The following is a 21,035-nucleotide window of genomic DNA, read 5'->3' on the forward strand; positions in this document are numbered from 1 at the left end:
GTGTCCCTTGACCTGACTTCTTTCAAGCAATTGTGGACGAGGAGAGCACCAACCTCGTCGTGGGATTCTTTGTGCCTCGTGGTGAGGACTTTTGCTGAGCTTCTTCTTGTTCACACAATCGATACTCAATATTGCAGATTGAGCAGAGCGAAATCACCGGGAAGTATTGAGATCTTGCTAAAGCGTGACTTTAGCTTGGCTGGGTTGCTAGGGCGTTACCCTTGCTTGGCTGGTTCCGTAACCGTTGTGGTCGCGGCACTACCGTCGGCTCCCGAGGAGACTAGGACCGAAGTACGTTGACAGAGGGTTTGGTGGCACTGAAAGTCGGCTTCTGAGAAGACTAGGACTAGGAGTGTGATCACCGCTAAGAGAAAGAGAAGGAGAGGAGTTGCTCTTAGAGAGGTTGCTCTAGAGAGAACTTAGATCATCTTAGAGATGTTTTGATGTTGTGAATGTGTGTGTTAGAATGAGAGGAGAAGGTGTTTATATAGGGAAGAAAAGAAGAGTGAAATGATGAGTGGAAGAAAAATAATGAAAGTGGAGTATGAAAGTGATTTGTAAAATATGGAAAAGATAGAGAAATGATGAAATGAAAGCAAAGCATGAAGGTGCAGAAACATGGAAGTGATGATGATCTATTAAAGAGATTGTAGAAGAAAAATATATCCAAGGAAAAAGAGAAAAGCATCTAGCTTTCTTCATGTGGGTAGGAAACATGAACATGTGAATATTGAGCTGGTTTTAGGTCAGTTTCTGCCCCTTTATTCCTTCAATTATTTCTCCAACAAGACTTCAGTATAAGCCTTCGACTTCTTCATATTAAATTATCCACCATGAGTGTAGATTACTGTGGTAAAATTTCAGAATTTATTTCCATGTGGTTGGGCCGGAAATGCTGCTGGACCTCTTACAGGTCCAGTTTTCCAGTTTTGCTTCTGTAGAAAATTGGGCTGATTGTTTGAAGGCTTTCCACTTAAAACTAACTCTGGCATTCTTCATAAGAAATGATCCTTGGGATGTCTAGTATTAATCTGGAAAGTTTCAGCTCATTTCGATTTCATTTGGTTAGTCTGCCGCCCCTCCTTCCTTGTTTAGCTCGGTTTCTCCTAGCCGAAGTAGGAAAATGTGCTAAAGTTGACTTTTCATGCTTCCATAGTAGGCTTTATTTAGCCTCTAAATATATATTTCGAACTTGTCGAAAATATATAGCTTGAGCCACTGACATTGGCTCAATTTCTCCAAGACGTGCCTTGTCAGGCCAAAATATTCATTTTGGGTCCAAACATTGCCCCCAAACCTCGAAGTCAAAGGTCTTCGTCTTGACTGAAGAGGTCTTGAATCAGCACTACTCTTATAATGTTGTTGCTCCAAAGCCACTTTTATTGGCTTGACTGAAATTACTTGATTGATTCCATATAAGCCTCTAAATAGGCCATAAAGCTTGAATGCCACAATCTGAATTGCCTTTGTCTTGAACTGACGCTTCCTTTACCAAATTTATTGGCCCCATGTATCTGATGTCTGGTATGCAGTGAATTGGTGAAACTTGGGTAGGTTGTAGGAGATCAGAACTTTAGTGTGCCCCCTATGCGAATGAGACTGCTTTTGATCGCGAATGAGGATCCTTCTCTTCCTTGGTGGTTGCTTCGCCATGTGTATAACAACAAGTATCTGCCTTGTTCGCTGGCTCTCTGTTGATTTTCTCAAATGTAGGGGTTGTAGCCGCTTTCTTGGCTTGATCAAAGCCTATAGTACTTGGCGACATAAGATGCAAAATAGCAAACTGTTTGCTGTCATTTAATCCTTCGCGAGTCTTATGCCGAAGAGGATGATTGGATCATGGCTATCGACATCATGACGTGTGACCAAGTGAAACCACCATACTTGCTGCAACTTTAGCATCTAAAACCGCATCGGTTTTAATCATGTTTTAATTAAAAAACATCAGGCCGCTATGCTGGCCCTGCCGTGGTAAGAAAAGGTGGAATATCTTCACTGTCGCCTTAGATGCGATTCTCAAGATGAAATAATGACTCATTAATTATCAACCAGGGCCACTCACTGGCCCAACTAATAAATTAATCTCCAAAATATCTGAGCTATAAATCGAGGTGTAATGGAGAAATATCTTCACTGTCGCCTTAGATGCGATTCTCAAGATGAAATAATGACTCATTAATTATCAACCATGGCCACTCACTGGCCCAACTAATAATTAATCTCCAAAATATCTGAGCTATAAATCGAGGTGTAATGGAGAAGTAATCCTTGCGACCTAGAAATGGCATCCAAGAAACCATTCGTTATCGATCAGGTAGATGAAATCACTGAGAAAGCCGCATTCAACTGGCGGACTAACATGAGTATTCGATGTAGACGTCAGACTGGAGAGGAGAGAAGCCGACTGATGGGCTTTGGTGGCGGTGATAGTCAAGCGAGTCTGGGTCCCACACCTCGCGATCGTTTGCCAGATGATGTTATGGCCTATTATGGGCTTCCCATCCGCCGTCCCATAGCGGCTCTTCGGCAAGTGCCTGGTGATTTTAGCAGTTGGGGACCAAGAAGGAAAGTGGGCTTCTGGCCTACTGTCACTCCCGAGGAAAAGGTTTGGTATCAGGAGGTTCGAGCGAGAGATTTGGCCCGATGGGACGCGGTGGGTATCACCCAAACCATCGATCTATGCTTCTGTCTGCCCTATAATACTAGCCCTGCACCGCTAGCCGCCGCTCTTTGCTTCTGGAACACCTCCAGCAATACATTCGATTTCCAGTTTGGGCAAATGAGCATAACTTTGCTGGATGTTCTTACCATCACGGGGTTGCCTATTGATTTTGACCCCTATGTGCATGGTCAATTTGATGGCATTCAGTTTCCTTTGAGAATGGATATGGCTGGTGGAGGGCATTACAGCAAATCCTACCCATTCTGGCGTGACTATTACTGCACCCAGCGAGACCATACAGGAGGTATCGCATTCCTGGAATTCTGGCTTTGCAAATTTATCTTTTGCACTTCTTCCAACAAACCTACTGGGCCCTGGAATTCTCTGGCCACTGCTCTCTACAATGGTATTTGCGTTGGCCTTGGGAAACCTCTATTAGGTGCATTATATCGCTCCCTTTATAAAGCCGTAATGTGCCCCTTCAATACCGACATTAGTGGCCCTTTCTGGAACCTCGCCTTTTGGCTGCAGATTTATTTCCCTCGCTTCCGTGGCGGTGATATTCCAAAGGATCCTCCGTCGATTCCCTTTTGGGGAATTGGCTTTGCCGCAACATAAGGTATCGAGCTCCACCCTACTCCGAGTGTTTTATTTATTTGTACTTGCTGGGAGAGATGCCGGACCCAAAAATAGTCCTTTCTAGGCGTTTCCCTCCTCCCCTTGATGATGGCTTTCTGCCCAGTGGACGGGATCATAGTGAAAGAGCCCTCCTGGCCTTTCGTCGCGCCATCTCCTGCTTGGATGTTCGTCTTGCCACTGATCGCGTAAGTTACGAGCTCTACGCCCCTAACCACTTTGCTCGCCAATTTGGGTTGGCCCAGTTGGTACCCTGGCCTCTGGTTGATTCTGCCAATTACTACACTTCTTGGCGGAGATTAGCCCCACCTGGGTCTGCCCCCTTTCAGAGTCAGTTTACTTTGATAGTGATTCCCCCTTGGGTCAGAGCGCTATACCCCCTCAACGATGTCGATGATGACTATGCTGATTGGTGGAAAGAAGTGTCAGTGAATTGTTGGGACCTGCCACATGACGAACTCTTCGTCCTGATCTTTCGTGGCATGAGTAGCCCTGGTCCGGAGGACCGCGAGATTCTTGAGCGGTTCTACAAACCTGCAGAACAACCCCCGCGACCTATTCTACCCTCTCGCTCATTGCGTCCAGGGATACAAATCCACGAGCCTAGGGCAATAGTAAGTTTTTGTCTTTCTTCACCATTCCATTTCCTTGTGTTGATTTTCCCACTCTTATTCCTGAGTGTGCTTTGCAGCAAACTACCCAGAGCAGGACAGCCTCTGTTCAGGCCGGGAAACAAAAGGCAATAGCAGAGGAGACTTCTGAGGGAGAGTCTTCGCATGATGAAGATCCTGCTGAGGTAATTTGGTTAAGAACGATCCCAAACTTGTATATTTGGTGCTTCCCCCCCCCCCTTTTGAGTTATGACTCTTTTCTCGTACAGGCCACTGCTGTATTTACTTGCAAACGCGATCGAGCTCAATTCGTCGAAGAGAATTTTGAAGATGATGAACCTCTGGGAATGCGACTGGTAAACTCCGACCCCGTCTTATCCTATTTAAATTTTGAAATCTGGGCAGGATTTTCACTATGTATCTTTTGACAGGTCCGTCAAAGGACCACTGATCCCTCTCGCCTGAGCGAGGCTGGACCCTCAGCCACTGCAGAAGAGCCAATTATCTCGCTAGTTCAAGCATCAACTAACCCTGTGGCACCTCTCCCATCTCCCACTACAGAGCATTTGCAAGGTCCTACCATTCTAATAACGATCTCTGATGACGACTCCTCGGAGGATGAAAGCGTGGAAAGCCACTCTGAGACTTCTGCCGCTTATGAGGAACTGATGACAACAGAGATTCTCGCGGCACTAGAGGTTCAAGAGGTTAATGAGGCGGGGCCTCTTCCTCTTGGTGACCACGTACCAGATATCGACCCGACAGCTCGAGAGGTAAGTCACTGTTTGGCCAATACTTTCCATTTCCCTTTAGATCCAACCCTGCTCTCTGACATTTCTAAACCTGACTAGGATTCTGTTTGTACCGAGGAGGTGGCTGCAAATCCTGCTGGTCTTATCGACGGGACAGTCACCCCAGAGATGGAAAATGATACTAACGGTGGTGGTGCCCCCCAAGTCTCGCAAACAAATGAGACAACCGTCGAAGCTGAGGGATCTGTGCTTGAATTTGCTCCACTTACCCATGGTGAGCCGCGAGTTGAGTTTCCAGATTCCCCTGAGGCTGAAGGGACAGACCAACCTGTTGAAGATGAAGAAACTGAGGAAGCTGTCCATCCTTTTGCATTGGTGGTTCGTGATCCTGTAACGCCTCTGCCGCCTCCTCCTCCTACCAGATTTGAGAGATTGATGAGGGTGTTGGAGGTAACTCCTCCTTCTACTGTGGATGAGGCTAAAATGGTGCTTCGCGAACATCTGGGTCCTCAGGTATTGGAGACTGACATTCTCCCGCGAGTCTTAGAAGCCCTAAGGTATCTTTGCCAGGAGAAGGTATTGACCCTGCAGCAATTTAGTGCTATTAATGATCTGTTGAATGAACTTGATATGGCCCGCCGACGTCAATCGGCCGCGAACACCCAGGCTCGGGATGCTCAAGAGACTTTGAATAGTCTTTCCCAAGAAATGGACATCCCCCGTGGTATTTTAAATGAGCGAGCCATCCGCCTGCGGGAACTACAAATCCAAAGGTCCGACTTCAAACTTCGGATCGAGGATCTCCAAGCCCGTTTAGCCTTTGTTGAGAATGCGATTGTTGCAGAAGAAGCTCAACTCGATGAACCTTTGGCTGCTTCTGAAGAAATGGGCCGCAACCTGGCCCATATCAGAGATCGGGCCACTCAGGTCGAAGCTGGTGCTATTGAGGCGAAACGCCACGTGGAGGAACTTTGTTTGAAATTGAGCTTTGCAGGCCAATCTTTGTAGGCCCCCTCATAAACCGGTCGGTCATCTCACATGCCAATAATCCCTTCTTTTAATAGCTAACTCCTCAAAAACCGCTCCTCACATGCTACTAGTCCCTTTTTTTCCCGAGATTTGGAATCACTAATCTCGATTTACTGACATCGGTTTGACTCTTTAACCATCCATCCAAGGGTGGAGATTTGCCTGAAGTCCCTATAAATAGTTGTATTTTGGGGAGGGAATACTCACAACAAATCTTCTGAAACATTCAAGAAATGGCCTTTCAGTGCTTGCTTCTCTTTCTCCTTCTTCACAAATCTTCCCCTCATGAAATGACCTTTAGCCTCTAAATTTTTAGGCTTTATGGCGTAATCTTAAGCCTGGATTAGGCCTTATGGCGAAATCTTAGGCAACCCCTTGTTTCGGCCTTCTGAAATTCTGCAACAACAATGCCAGGCTTCAGATTGGTTTAGAAACACGAGGGGGCTCCGAGTGTGGGATCCACGATCATGCGAGTCATCTTCATCATAATCCTTACACGCGGAGCAAATTGGGGAAGGGAGGGAAGCCAAATTGAGGTTCGTCTTTCCTCCTCTGTTTCCTTCCTTTTGGACCCGGCCCGTGTTGTGCCCTCCAGATGGAAGGGGCTTTGGTTCTCACCTCCTTCTCCCCCTTTCTCTTCTTGATAGAATCTTGGAGGGATGAGAAGGGATGGACTCTTTGAAGGAATGGGTTCAAGCTATAGAATGGCTGTTCCTGTACTTCACGTCCAGCTAATGGTGGTTACCAAGGCTAGAGGGGGTGCAGAGACTTAAGCTGATATTTGGTTCCTTCACTCTCTGCCCCTCCTTGAGATAATGGCGCGGCTCAACCTGACGTTGGATTCCATAGCTGCTTCCAATTGAGGGGGCTTGAAGGCTCCATTTTCTTTTACAGGTGTCTCCCCTTCTCATGGATACTGGCGTTGGCCAAACCAATGTTGTATTCCTTTGTCATTTCCATGTAAAGGGGGCTCCGGTACTCCTCTTTTCCCTTCCCTGAAGTCTGCCCTCTTTGAGATAATGGCGCGGCTCAACCCGACGTTGGATTCCATAGCTGCTTCCACTTGAGAAAAGATTCAGAAGATATCCGAAGATTCCTGTTTTGTATTCTAGCCACTTTTGGCTTTGTAATGAATGTACTGCTTTTGGCCGCACAGCCACTTTATGAATACAATAATATTTTCTTATCCTGATATTGAAAATATCCGTGAAAAGCCAATAATTGTGTCTCGCAAGGCCTCAAATATAGGCCCCCCTAGTTGCATATTGAAAATAATATGAACTTAAAATATGTTCTGCGTCAAATCGAACCTCGCGACGAGGGTTTCGAGAAAATATGTATCTTTTGGATCCACTTGCTGGCTCCCAACTCAAAACTCTTAGCGCCAATAATTCCTTCTTTTCCGAGATTTAAGGCACTAATCACTCGTTGAAAAACCAAAGTCGTGAAAAAATAATCTCGTGAATAGAACAGTTACCTCCTCGAAAACCGTTCGGTTCCCTCACGCGCCAATAATTCATTCTTTTCCGAAATTTAGGGCAACTTTAATCACGCTTTACTGACACTTGACTCTTCTCTTTGACCGTCCATCCAAGGGTGGACATTTGGATGCCTATATCTTCCTCCATATTGTAAACCCAAATTTCCAATCCCAAAATCGTTTCATCAACATCAATCTTTCTTAATTACTTATCATCATCACTCTTCTATTCTCACATTCTCTTTAATCCATCATCAATGGAACCACAAAACCGTCATCCAACCGAGGATGGAGGAAGCAACAAAGCCGCCGAGAGTAGTCCTAACATGCATTGCAAGCAGAGTAACACCAGGTGGCTTCCTACTACAGATCAGATAAGAATCCTCAAGGAGCTTTACGATGACAAGGGAGTTAAGTCCCCCACTGTAGAGCAGGTTCAGAGGATCACTCTCCAGCTAAAATGGTACGGACAGATCGAGAACAAGAACGTCTTTTATTGGTTCCAGAATCAAAGGGCTCAGGAGAAGCTGTCCAAGAAAAAGCTCACTTCGGATGTTCAAGTGCCCAAGCAAAGATCAGGGCTTGTTGGTGGATCCATTAATCTCAATTTTGGGTCAACTAGTTCTGCTGGTGTTGGTGGATCCATCATGGAACAACGAGGAGAAGATCACCAGGAGATTAAAACTCTTCTGTTGTTTCCCATGCACAGTGAGGACATCTTTGGCAACATGAAGACTACTTCCGACGGAGGTGGTGGTCACGGTGGTGGCTCTTACATATCCCTTGAGCTCAGCCTTTCCTGTGAGGGCAAAGCTGGAAAATGTTTCCGGAGCCGCTGACTCGGCTTAGTGGCTTCGCGAGTGTAGGGACACTTAGAATTTCCCCCGAAGAGTTGTATTTATGACTCTTTTTTTTTTTTTTTTTTTTTTTTTTTGACATGAAGAAATTTGCATTCTAATAATAAACAAACAACCAACGAAATAAAGAACAAAGATAAACCAAAAACCGAAATATGAATATAAAAGTGTTCCTACTGTTTTTTTTTTTTGTAGGCTAAATGGGCTTAGTATTGTATAGTGTTGCCCCCCTAGTGTTGCTAGGCATAGCGAAGAAATGATTATGGGCCTCAAAAACAGGCCTTCATGAATGGGCTTTGCAAGAGTAGGAACACTAGAATTGTCCCCCATGTCTTATGCGAATAAACTGTCTACGACTCCTCTGAGTCCCAAACATTGAGAATTTCTTCAAGTATCTCCCATTGATAGGGTTATGATGGACATCTCCATCCAGGTCCTTGAGATGAAAAGCTCCTTTCCCTAAGATTTTATAAATGATGTACGGGCCTTCCCATCTTGGAGTCCATTTGCCGCGACCATCTAATTTTTCGCCAAGCGGGAGAACTGCTTTCCAAACCAACTCTCCTTCGCTGTAATTCCTTCCCCTTGTTCGCTTGTCATAGGCTCGAGCAACTCGTTGCTTTTCCATGAACAAACTATCTAAAGCTTCCAACGCTTTTCGCTAAGGTCTTCATGTTCCTGCCACATAGCTTGAACGTAGTCTTCTCCAATGAGATGATGTTGCTCTTGGACTCGTAATGATTGGACGTTGACTTCCAAAGGTAGGACTGCGTCATTGCCAAACATCAAAGCATAAGGTGTAGTTGCGGTGGGATTTCGCTTCGATGTGCGGTAGGCCCAAAGAGTCTCATAAAGGGTCTCATGCCATTGTCGCGGATTAGCTTCCAACATTTTCTTCAGCAAAGTGATGATGATTTTGTTGCTGGCCTCCGCTTGACCGTTAGACTGAGCATAATAAGGACTAGAATGGACGAACTGTATTCCCCATTCCTTTGCCAGTTTATCAACTTCACCACCCATGAAAGCTGCCCCCCGGTCCGAAACAAAAACTTCTGGGATACCAAATCTGCATATGATGTTCCTAAATAGGAATTGTCGCAACGTACCACCAGATGCTTCTTTCAAAGGTTCTGCTTCGACCCATTTTGTAAAGAAATCGGTTGCGACGATAATGAACTTATGCTGAAGTGATGAATGTGGGTGAATCATCCCAATTAAATCTAGCGCCCATCCTCTTGCGGGCCAAGGCTTAATAATGGGTTGCATTGGAACATTAGGGACATGCTGGACCGGCCCATGAGCTTGGCAGTCCAAACAACCTTTAGCGAATGCGATGCAATCCTTCAAGATACTGGGCCAAAAATATCCATGTCGTCTGAGCAACCATCGCATCTTTGGACCTGCTTGGTGAGCACCGCAAATGCCGGAATGAACTTCACGCATGAGTTGTTTCGCTTCGCAGCCATAAACACATCTGAAGTCTATGACATCTTCGCCGCGTCGTCGCAGCTCGTCACCTCTAAGAAAGTAATTTAGTGCAAGAAAACGAATCTTCCTGTCGGCAGTGGGATCTAGCTGCTTGAGATAAGCGATCAAAGGGATGCGCCAATCCACGTCAATAGGTTCCAGGGTCGCGACTGATGTATTATCTGGAGGATTTCTTCTCGCCATCCATGAAGGAAGCGTGCGACGCTCGACTTTAAGGATTCTCTCCCGTACGCCATATCTCAATGTTACCCCTGTTGCTAGTTGGACCAACTCGTTAGCTGCAAAATTTCGCTCGCGAGGAATGTACTTTAGATGTATGTTATCAAACTGGTCCAACAGGTCTAATGCCCTGTTCCAATAAGGAACTAACGTGAAGCTATTGCATCTGAACTCGTTGCACAACTGATTGATAACCAAGAGAGAATCGCCAAGTATTTGTACATCTCCGATTCCCATTTCTAGTAGTACTTCTAGGCCTATAATGAGGGCCTCATACTCTGCTTGGTTATTGGTACACTGGAACTCCAACTGGAAAGAGTAGGAAAATCGATCGCCGGCCGGGTTTTCCAAGACAATCCCTGCTCCTGCTAGCGTATCTGTTCTTGACCCGTCAAAATATAACACCCAAGGCTGGAGTGAGATTGTGGCTTGATAAAGCGTGGCATACTCTGGCAAGCACGCTAAATCCTGGCGATCTAAAGTTGTGGCAGCGACCTCTAAATCTCTAACCGCGGGGACATCCAGCATAGGGTGATGTGCCAGAAAGTCTGCTATGGCTTGCCCCTTTACTGCTTTCTATGGCACATACTGTAGCGAGAATTCTGATAATGCGAGCACCCATTCGCCAATACGACCTCTCAAGATAGGTCGCGACAGCATATATTTGACTAGATCGGTTTGAGCAATGATGCAAGTAGTAAAGGACAACATGTAATGCCGCAACTTGCATGCTGAGAAGTATAATGTAAGACACAGCTTTTCCATTGGAGTGTACCTTGTTTCACAATCTATGAGTGTCCTACTGAGGTAAAAGATGGCATGTTCAACACCATTTGCATCATCCTGAGCGAGGAGGCTGCCAATGGAAGCCTCAGCTGCTGAAACATACAACTTTAATGGAAATCCTGCTTTAGGAGGAACAAGCACTGGCGGGCTCGCCAGATAGGCCTTGATTTTGTCGAAAGCCTCTTGATGTTTAGGTTCCCAAACAAACTCATTCTGTCCTTGCAACTTCAACAGTGGGGAAAACGGATGGATTTTGCCTGAAGAGTTAGAAATGAATCGTCGCAAAAAGTTGATCCTACCCAGTAGTCGCTGTAACTCTTTCTTCGTTCGCGGGGGAGATGCATTGATGACCGCGTTTGCTTTATCTTCAGGGACCTCAATGCCTCTTTGATGGACAATGAATCCCAGGAAATCTCCTGCCTGAACTCCAAAAACGCACTTGGCGGGATTCATCTTGAGCTTATGTAGCTGCATGCGCTCGAAAACTTTTCTGAGATCCGTGAAGTGATCTCCACTCTTCTTAGACTTCACGACGACGTCATCAATGTAAACCTCTAAGATCTTCCCAAGTATGTCGTGGAAGATCAGGTTCATGGCTCTCTGATATGTTGCTCCCGCATTCTTCAGTCCAAAAGGCATGACCACATATTCAAAAACTCCTGCAAACCCAGGGCAGCGGAATGCAGTCTTGTGTCTATCTTCTTCCGTGACAGGAATCTGGTGATATCCCGCTGTACCATCCATGAAAGACAACAGTTCGTGCCCTGCAACTGCGTCTACCAACATGTCCGCAACAGGCATGGGGTAGACATCTTTAGGTGTAGCCAAATTAAGGTCTCTGTAATCTACGCATATCCTCATTTTTCCATTCTTCTTGCGAACAGGCACTATATTAGACAGCCACTTATTGTACTTGGCTACCCTGATAATGCCCGTCTTGTACATCTTTTCGACTTCCTCTTTGACCAGAACTTGGGTCTCCGAGTTCATTCTTCGTGGCTCTTACTTCACAGGCCTCTTATCAGGCAGCGTTGGTAGTTGGTGGCATACCAAGTCTGGTGATAGGCCTGGCATGTCCTCGTATTTTTTCGCGAAGCAGTCCTTGAATTCCAGCAATAATTCAACGAGCCTCTGTTTCCCGCTAGGCTCTAAGTAAGTGCTGATAGCCACTTCTATAGGCTCATCAGTTGTTCCCAGATTGACCTTTTCAGTAGGGTCCCTAACCTTCGGAGGTGTGTCATCCAATGCCGCTGGAGCAAGCTGAATCTCTTCTTCCTCCTCTTCTTGATCCGTGAACTCTTCATTAACAATTTCTAAGGTTGCGACTCGATCATAGGCCTCTGTTTCCACCAAGTATGAGGATAGCCTCTCATACAAAGAATGGAAGGCCTCTACCTCTTCCTCCATGAGTTCGTGATCCATTAATTAGCACTTGGAGATGGCACCGCATATCCAGGCCTTTCGAGGTCGTTTTTTGCGACCGCGAGCCCCCATTGTGCCAATTCAGAGGTCGTCACCCCTGTGGGGCGACCCTTATCATCAATACCAACGACTTGTAAAGGAGAGATTGGTTCTAGGTAATACCTTGCGTCCAAGTAGTTGGCGGACACCGAAAAAGGTCGCGGGTCTGCTTTAACAATTTCTGCCTTGTTCGCGACTCTGTCCCATATGATCAGCTCCTGATGAAGGGTGGATGGGACACAATAACTCCTGTGGATCCAGTCGCGGCCCATAATTGCGCTATATGCCGCATAGCAATCTGTAACAAAGAAAGCGTAAACCCCTTCTGCTGGACCCACCTTGACTCGTAGGAAAATCAAACCCAATGTTTTGGTCACAGTCCCCGCGAAGTTCTTTAGCGTAAGGGAAGTGGATTGGATCTTCTCTTTCTTGATCCCTAGTAGATGCATGGTTTTGGTAGTAATGACATTCACAGCGCCGGTATCAACCATTATCTTGCTGACCTTAGTCCCATTCATTTCTGCTGTGATATACAAAGGTCGTATGTGTTGCACCATGGCGGGTGTGGGTCTTGTGAAGCTCATGAAGAAACCCTTATTGTTAGCATCTTTAGTCTCAAGGAACACTGCTTCTTTCACCTACGTTGTTGCGGCTGAAGTGATCTGCAACTGCTGTTCTCCAATCGCGTCAGTTTCGACACATTCCTGCGCAGCGACTGGTAAGGCATACTTAGCAGGGAGCACATAAACCATATTGCAAGAGGTATCCACCATTTCTGTTTCGTCCATGTCATCATCAAGATTGAGCTTGGGTTTATCTGCTGGGATATCGGCGTTGAACCGTTTAACCATGAAAGCAACCAATGATTCCTCTGCGGGGATCACCACCTTGGCTTGTTCGTGCTCCTGTACCATGGAAACCTGGTTCAGTGATTCAAAAATTTGTTTTGCCGCTGGCACTTCCTCTGGGAGAGCGACCACCAAGCTTTGAACTTTCTTCCCAATTGCGAACCGATTGTCTTTGCCCCCCAGCCTGTCAAAGATGGAAGGCTCGCTATTTCTTTCTTCGCGAGATACTCTCCGCCAAACATTGACTTTACGAGCTGGCGGCGGTTCTTGCCTCGCGGGAACTAGGGACTTCTCCTGAGCCCTGCTCTTGGGGGCACGTTGGTTTTGCTCTTTGTGCCATACTTTAGGCTGCTGTTTCTGAAGTTGCGGGGAAACGAATCTCTTGGAGGCCAATGCCTCCAATTGTCTCTGATACTCTTCCGGAGGTTTCAGTAATTGCGATGGTTTGATCAGTCCTTGATCTAGTGCTTCCAAGGTTCGCTTTGCTTCTCCAAACCTCCGCTGGAGTTTTCTCTTCCTTGAAGAGCTCATCTCCACCGCCTTGCCCTTCTTCTGTGTATACCATCTCCCTTCTTTGATGGACGATGTTGACACTGGAGGAATGTAAGGTGTAGTCAAAACCCCTTGCTGCTTATCTACTTGCTCTTCTTCCCTCGCGGTCTTCAACTTTTTGAATAAGTTTGAGTCCCTTGGAGAAAGAGTTTCTGAACCACTGTATACTCTTGGGCTGCATGGTTGGAAGTTTCTAGAGGATGATGCTAACCGTATTGGCGGTAGAGATCCAAAGCGAACAGTCTGGTATGTTTCCTCATCTAGGGCTTGAGTGTCACATTCTTCCTTGCACCGCGAGCATAGGACGATGGGTAAACGAGTCTTGGATTCTCGTTTCATGACTTTGTCTCCAACCCTTTTCAAATCCTTAGCCGCATGGTCTGGACTTTGATTCTGCTGATCTTTTTCACCCCATGTCACGTCCACCATGTTGATGCCGGTATCTGGGAAGGGATCTAGGTCCACCAATGATGCTGCTGTTTTCGGTGCCTCTACTTGCAAACTACCGTTATTTAACCAGATTTGGATCTGATCCTTCAGCTTAACACAATCGGCTGTATTATGATTCCACATATTATGGAGTTTGCAGTATTTCTTCCCCCTTAGCTGCTCTGGTTTGGGAAATGGGCCGAAGTCGGTTTTCACCATCTTCGCGGTGATCATTTCATCCAAGATTTCATGCGCTTTGTTCGCGTCGTAAGTATAACTTGCGAACTCTGGTTTGGTGAAAACCACCGACTTGAGCTTCACCGGCTCTTTGCACAGCTTCAGTTGCTTTAACGTTGAAGCCTTTTTCCCGGTGAGTTCCAGGGCAGCTATCTCATCTTCTTCAGACTCATCAAACTCTGCTGTACTAGATTCCTCACTCTTGTAGTAAGGATCAAAGGAACTGGATTGATGGCTGAGTGCAGCCACTATTCGGTGTTTCCCTGGGATGTATGTCCCCTTCGAGGCGTTTTTCATAGTGTCCATCTCCCTGAGCAAGTGCTCGAAACTTCCTACTTCTGTGATCAGTTCCCCCATGGAATTGAACATGCTTCCATGCTGTTTTTTGCGTTGGCGGGGCTCTAAGCCTTTGATTGCCAATTTCACCAGTTCTTTCTCCGGCAGAATCATGTTCAACTTTCCTTTTTGGATCTGAAAGCGCTGAAGGTACATGACAGCGGATTCAGTTGGCTGCTGAGCCATCTGAGTGAGTGAAGCCAGATCTACTTCCGGCTCGATAGTCCCGAAGGTTTCCTTGAACAGCTTCTCCATCGCGGGCCAACTCGCAATTGATCCCGGTTGCAGCTTAGTGAACCAGGTGAAGGCAGACCCTGATAAAGAAGTAGCGAAGATGTTACACTTCAGATTGTCGTCGTTCTGGTACTGGCCACACTGTACTCGAAACCTAACCAAATGGGCCGCGGCATTCTCGACTTCCTCTCCCGAGAAAGTAGAGAGCGTATTGTTCTTATATCCCCTAGGATAAGGTGTCTGTGTAATATGTGGTGGGAAGGGCCCTTGGTAGGCCTCCTCCAGGTTAGGCCTCTGGTTCGCGGCCCTGATCATTTCTTCTACCTCCTCTCTTCTTATATATCTTGGATCAGGAGGAGGTGGGTGAACCACTGTATCATCAACTGGCCAGATCAGCGCTGGCGCCTGTGAAGCCTGATTAACCAAAGATATGCTGCCTTCATGGGTCGTTTTGTGTCGGGTTGACGTCTGCGACGTAAAACCCACTGCTGGCTGAACCTTTGTGGCTGCGGTGACCTTCGCTGGACTTTCAACCTGGTCGACACCATAATGACTTGCTGGAGGTGGATCGTGGTGCACGTATTCAACTCCGTCGCTGTCATATTGAGGAAACAGGCTATGACCAATAGAGGCCCCTTCATTGATTTTCAAAGTCCTGGTACCTTGCGTGACTGATGACGTGGCGTTGTTCTTCCCACCCGTTGCCAGAGTAGTCTCTTTACCTCTAACTGATACAGCAGTAGCGGATGTGGCTATTCTACCGCCGCTTGCTTTTTCTCGAGCATTTGGTGGTATGTACTTACCTGACCCTGTAGGCTGGCCGAGGGACCCTAGAATAGCATTGGGGTCCCCTAACACCTTATTCAGGACATCTCTTGCCTGATCCATCTCAGTTTTTTGCATGGCAACTTGGATCCCTCACTGCGAATAGCCGCGACTTCTGTGAGAACGACCTTAGTCTGCGCAGCTTGGGCATTTATCAAGGTCACGAGCTGTTCATGTTGCTCCTGGGCTTGTCGTGACGTGTGGTCTATATGCCCTTGCAACAGCTCCGTATTGCGCTCCATCTCCAGCCTGACTTTCGTTATCAGATTGTTGGACATCCGTCGCTGCTCCTCGAATCTTTTAGCCGTCTTTGCCCAAAATGTACTATTGTTTTTTCGCATGATGTTAAGTTGCGCTTCCAGGCTGGCATTTTCTGGGATAGGGATGGGTACAAAAATATCCGCTCTCATCTTGTCCTCAGCCACCCTGGTGGTATCAAATGCTCTTCCGGCCTCATTAGGCTGGACGGTGAGAACTGCCTCGCCCTCAGTATCTAGCTGTTGACCTTCTCCTCGTTCGGTCGTCATCTCTGTTGATGGTGTGTGGAGAGAAAATCTTTGAATTACTAATTCTTCTGAAAGACCACGACAGTCTGCACGCGTGAGCGGTCTGTAACTGGGGGTCTTATGTTTCAGGCAGTTGACGTAAACCTTTTGGTAAGGGTTATCATCTGACTTCCCAATGGTGAATATCTGGCAGTATGCTGTATTGTATAAGTAGCTGAATTCAATAAGACTTTGTGAATCAAGGTTTAGACTTGCGGCCCAAGTATAGTCGCCTAGACACAAACTTTCTTTCAAATCCTTTGGGCAACCTTACTGAAATGGCCAGGTGGAGGAGGGCGAACAAAAGAGGCAGAATCCATTTTGGCATGAACTACTCCCACATAGTGGTTTAGGCCCATTTGCACGCACTTCTGGATTCAATAACCTGTTATGAACGTTGTCCCATTTCTAGACACCATTTCACATAGGCTATACTTACTAAGATGAAAAAGATCATAAGTGTGAAGACAGTTCAACAATTGTTAATAAAAACCGCTCTTAACCTTAAGGGACCTGAACTAGGCACCAATAAGGAGTTTAGGTCAATATTAACAAAAGAGACTTCACCTATTCCGTTATGATTCACAACCCCTTACTAACCTCAATTTCTTAATAGTGGTGTGATTTACAGCTCACAGTATGTCCCATTGGGCGTGCCAAAATGTTTGGCTCCAGTTTTGTTGCAGCTGGTCAACAGTCTCTTTTCTGCGCGGGCGTGCCAGCACCGTTCGGGTGCGGTCGTCGGGGGTGTCCCTTGACCTGACTTCTTTCAAGAAATTGTGGACGAGGAGAGCACCAACCTCGTCGTGGGATTCTTTGTGCCTCATGGTGAGGACTTTTGCTGAGCTTCTTCTTGTTCACACAATCGATACTCAATATTGCAAATTGAGCAGAGCGAAATCACCGGGAAGTATTGAGATCTTGCTAAAGCGTGACTTTAGCTTGGCTGGGTTGCTAGGGCGTTACCCTTGCTTGGCTGGTTCCGTAACCGTTGTGGTCGCGGCACTACCGTCGGCTCCCGAGGAGACTTGGACCGAAGTACGTTGACAGAGGGTTTGGTGGCACTGAAAGTCGGCTTCTGAGAAGACTAGGACTAGGAGTGTGATCACCGCTAAGAGAAAGAGAAGGAGAGGAGTTGCTCTTAGAGAGGTTGCTCTAGAGAGAACTTAGATCATCTTAGAGATGTTTTGATGTTGTGAATGTGTGTGTTAGAATGAGAGGAGAAGGTGTTTATATAGGGAAGAAAAAGAAGAGTGAAATGATGAGTGGAAGAAAAATAATGAAAGTGGAGTATGAAAGTGATTTGTAAAATATGGAAAAGATAGAGAAATGATGAAATGAAAGCAAAGCATGAAGGTGCAGAAACATGGAAGTGATGATGATCTATTAAAGAGATTGTAGAAGAAAAATATATCCAAGGAAAAGAGAAAAGCATCTAGCTTTCTTCATGTGGGTAGGAAACATGAACATGTGAATATTGAGCTGGTTTTAGGTCAGTTTCTGCCCCTTTATTCCTTCAATTATTTCTCTAACAAGACTTCAGTATAAGCCTTCGACTTCTTCATATGAAATTATCCACCATGAGTGTAGATTACTGTGGTAAAATTTCAGAATTTATTTCCATGTGGTTGGGCCGGAAATGCTGCTGGACCTCTTACAGGTCCAGTTTTCCAGTTTTGCTTCTGTAGAAAATTGGGCTGATTGTTTGAAGGCTTTTCACTTAAAAATAACTCTGGCACTCTTCATAAGAAATGATCATTGGGATGTCTAGTATTAATCTGGAAATTTTCAGCTCATTTCGATTTCATTTGATTAGTCTGCCGCCCCTCCTTCCTTGTTTAGCTCGGTTTCTCCTAGCCGAAGTAGGAAAATGTGCTAAAGTTGACTTTTCATGCTTCCATAGTAGGCTTTATTTAGCCTCTAAATATATATTTCGAACTTGTCGAAAATATATAGCTTGAGCCACTGACATTGGCTCAATTTCTCCAAGACGTGCCTTGTCAGGCCAAAATATTCATTTTGGGTCCAAACAATTGGTTTTTCTTCTTCTTCTTCTTCAAGTGAGATTTTGTTTTTGTTGGTCACAAAATAAAATTATCCACGTTTCTTCTCTTCTTGAACACAATGTATTTTTCATCTGCATGTATCACAACTTGAGAGCAATCAAATCATGTTTATAATCTGTTCAAAAGCACAAGTTATAAAAAGTTTGAGTAAACATAAATTTATTTGATACTAAAGTCAAACGTTATGTTCATAGTTCTCTTTTATAGTCTTGCACACCAACTTTTGCTGTTGTAGCTTGTCATCATTCTTGCATATCATATAATTTGATTCTCAATATATTCAGAAGAGGTTTAATGTTTTTACTATAATGCTTTTCAATTCAATGTGTATAAAATAGTTCTAAGTCCTATCATTTTTGAACTTCTCCAAAGTTTTGAAATAATTTTGCGCCTGTTTTTGTTTGAAACTAATCTGCCCCTGGTTTTTGTTTTGTAGTGGACAAATCCTCCATCAAGTTGGTAGACACAATATAGCTGGAAATCATGAAAGAAAAGTATACTTGGAAATCTCTCAAATTGTCTTTGAAGAGCATGGATTCCTCTTGTTGATTGTGATTGTCTTTGGCCATCCGATATAATTGTAAGCATTATGGAGATTTTTAGCACCTTCATGTTACTGATATGTCATCAAACAAATTTTGTCACGCACATCTCCAAATTCTTTGGTTTTTTTTATTGTTGTTATTTCAGATCATTTAGTCTGGCTTGCAACATACTCTTAAAAGCTCATATGTCCTAACTTAATGACCAGTCCATATGCATCGGAAGTTAATGTGTGGATGCTTGAGTGAAATGGAGTGTTGGAATGTTTTCTTGGTTAATAACATGAAATGTTTTTTTGATCCCTTTTATGTTGAAACCAATGTTTATTTTTTTTAATTTTAATTTTAATTTTTTTTAAGGCGAATTGTCTCTTCCATCTTATTGTATACGGTGATATATAGAGCACTGTGAGTTTAAATCAATCTTCATGCATGCCATTAATGAAATGATTAATTTTAACCTTGAGATGTTTAAGTTTAATTGTTATCGAGTTGATTTTTTTGATTAGATTTTCAGCTAAAGTTATAGTCTTTGGCCTTTTGAAAATTCATGGTCTTACTTTCTTCTTTTATTGTTGTTGTTGGAAGTATCTGGAGTTCTGAAGCCTGCATTATCGGTTTAATTTAGTTTAAGCGCATTGGATTTTGTTAACGATTGCGTATCTGATTTGAAGAATGCTTTAATAATTGGAAACAGATCTGGTGAGAATATACCTGTGCTGCATATGTGACATTCAGAGATGCTTATGCTCTTGAAACTGCTGTTTTGTCAGTGTAAGTTGCTAGTCTCTCTACCAATATGCTCTATTTGAAGATATTATTTTTTGGGAAGTGGAGGTGTACGTCAAAACTCAAAGTGTGCAGATATATTTCGTTAACATAGAGCAACTTTTGGGAGTCAAAATATTAAGTTGCTTATGCTCTTAATGGTGGCTTTGACACTTCCCAAATATGCAGATATATTTCATTAAAACAGAGCAACTACCAAACTATATTCTAAAATAATATAATGAAGGAAGATTGGTTAAATAACATGGACATTACTTTCAATTTTGTTTTGTACTGGAAAGAAGCTATCATTTCTAATCATCAATCAGTATTTCAAAGTTTTGGTATGCAATTCACCTCCTAAGATAACTTTTACATTTTTTTATATTATTGTTGATCATGAGCTACAAAAAAAAAAAATATATATATATATATATATATATTATGCTTTATCTATTGCATTAGGGACGGCCTAATCATTAGGCAGATATAGCCATGTAGGTGGTGTAATATATTCTTACTTATATGTTGTTTCACTAAGAATATACTTATAGCATCTGCTATAAATACATAATTTGTAAGCAGTAATCTTACAACATCTCCATTATCTCTCAATTTTCCAACTTTTTCTTTACAGATATGAAAAAGTTCGACACTTGGATACTCATATTGGTCAACCTCAATTTAGTCCTCCTACGTTTCTATCTATTCCTGTGCTGCATGAAGTGACTCCAGGTAATTGTGGATACTAATGGTTATTTTAATTTATTTTATTTTATTTATGATGGTAACCTCTTGCACAATTTTCTTTGCCATGTCTTGAAGTCGGATATCTTATTGCACCGCCAGAAGGAAACCAATTGGACCTCAGAGTGATTGGAAGGTACACAATGGAAAAATTATTTGCAACAGCAACAAGTATATTTCGTTTTCAATTTCTCATTCACAGTATTTTTTCATATGTTTGAGTCTTTTTTGAGTTGACTGTGCGGAGCTCATATTTGTGTCTTTTTTTCATATAGCACCTGAAACCATCGCTTCTCAGCTTTGAAATATTGCCTTATTGTTGATCTCCACTTCATCTTATTTTACTTTCCTTGGCTTCTTTGACAGCTGAATAATAATATCCATGTATCCAAGAAGGAGCATTTTAATGCGACGTTTTAACTGCATTTCCCTACATTTTCTGCGTTATTCCCTTAATAAAACTCTGTTTAGGAAAGTTTCCATTCTTTGATTGGGAAAGTTCCTATTTGTAGAAAGTTTCTATTTTTGTAGTTTCTATTTATCATTTTTAGTAAGTTTTCATTTTCGGTAGTTTCTATTTCTCATTTTTAGAAAGTTTCCCATTTTCAGTTTAGGAAAGTTGCCATTTTTCATTTTAGGAAAGTTTCTATTTTTCTTATTAGTTTCTATTTTCAGGACCTCCGAGCTAAAAAGTGGAAATGAACTCATAAATGGAAAGAGGAACCTGCGAAAGTCAAGGGGAGCAAAAATGAGAAACAATGAGCCACAGAAATGAGCAGAAATGAAGAAAAGAAGTTTTCCTGGTCCAACCAGGAAACCCTGTCCAGAAAAGGAAAGCTTGCCAAAACAAGACTCTTGAGTCAACCAAGAGTGGAGATCGAATTAATGAAGTACATGGCATGAGGGAAGCTTCTTGAAGACTCTA

The 21,035-nt window shown here is 44.0% G+C and overlaps 1 protein-coding gene and 1 long non-coding RNA gene across 2 annotated transcripts; one reads left to right on the forward strand and one right to left on the reverse strand.

The window, feature by feature from the left end:
- Positions 1-8,666: 8,666 nt before the first annotated feature.
- LOC112194544 lies at positions 8,667-11,381 on the reverse strand. Its single transcript, XM_040517048.1, has 3 exons — positions 11,258-11,381; positions 10,510-10,777; positions 8,667-10,239 (listed from the first exon to the last, which is right to left on the reverse strand). The coding sequence occupies exons 1-3, from the start codon at positions 11,379-11,381 to the stop codon at positions 8,667-8,669; spliced, it is 1,965 nt and encodes a 654-aa protein (XP_040372982.1).
- Positions 11,382-19,098: 7,717 nt separating this feature from the next.
- LOC121052358 lies at positions 19,099-20,511 on the forward strand. Its single transcript, XR_005808811.1, has 4 exons — positions 19,099-19,369; positions 20,001-20,098; positions 20,189-20,246; positions 20,477-20,511. It is a non-coding gene; the product is annotated as an uncharacterized LOC121052358 (long non-coding RNA).
- The last annotated feature ends 524 nt before the right edge of the window (positions 20,512-21,035 follow it).

This window comes from Rosa chinensis, chromosome 3 (genome assembly GCF_002994745.2).
Source record: "Rosa chinensis cultivar Old Blush chromosome 3, RchiOBHm-V2, whole genome shotgun sequence".
In the NCBI taxonomy this organism is placed as follows: Eukaryota; Viridiplantae; Streptophyta; class Magnoliopsida; order Rosales; family Rosaceae; genus Rosa; species Rosa chinensis.

What these genes read in the sequence shown, in the direction of transcription:
- LOC112194544 (XM_040517048.1), bottom strand. Translation starts at nt 11,381, where the DNA reads ATGAGGATATGCGTAGATTACAGAGACCTTAATTTGGCTACACCTAAA. An exon ending in ACTGTTGTCTTTCATGGATG is followed by an intron (nt 10,778 to 11,257) that starts GTACAGCGGGAT and finishes CTAACTCTTCAG; the next exon opens with GCAAAATCCATCCGTTTTCC. An exon ending in CTCATAGATTGTGAAACAAG is followed by an intron (nt 10,240 to 10,509) that starts GTACACTCCAAT and finishes CCCCGCGGTTAG; the next exon opens with AGATTTAGAGGTCGCTGCCA.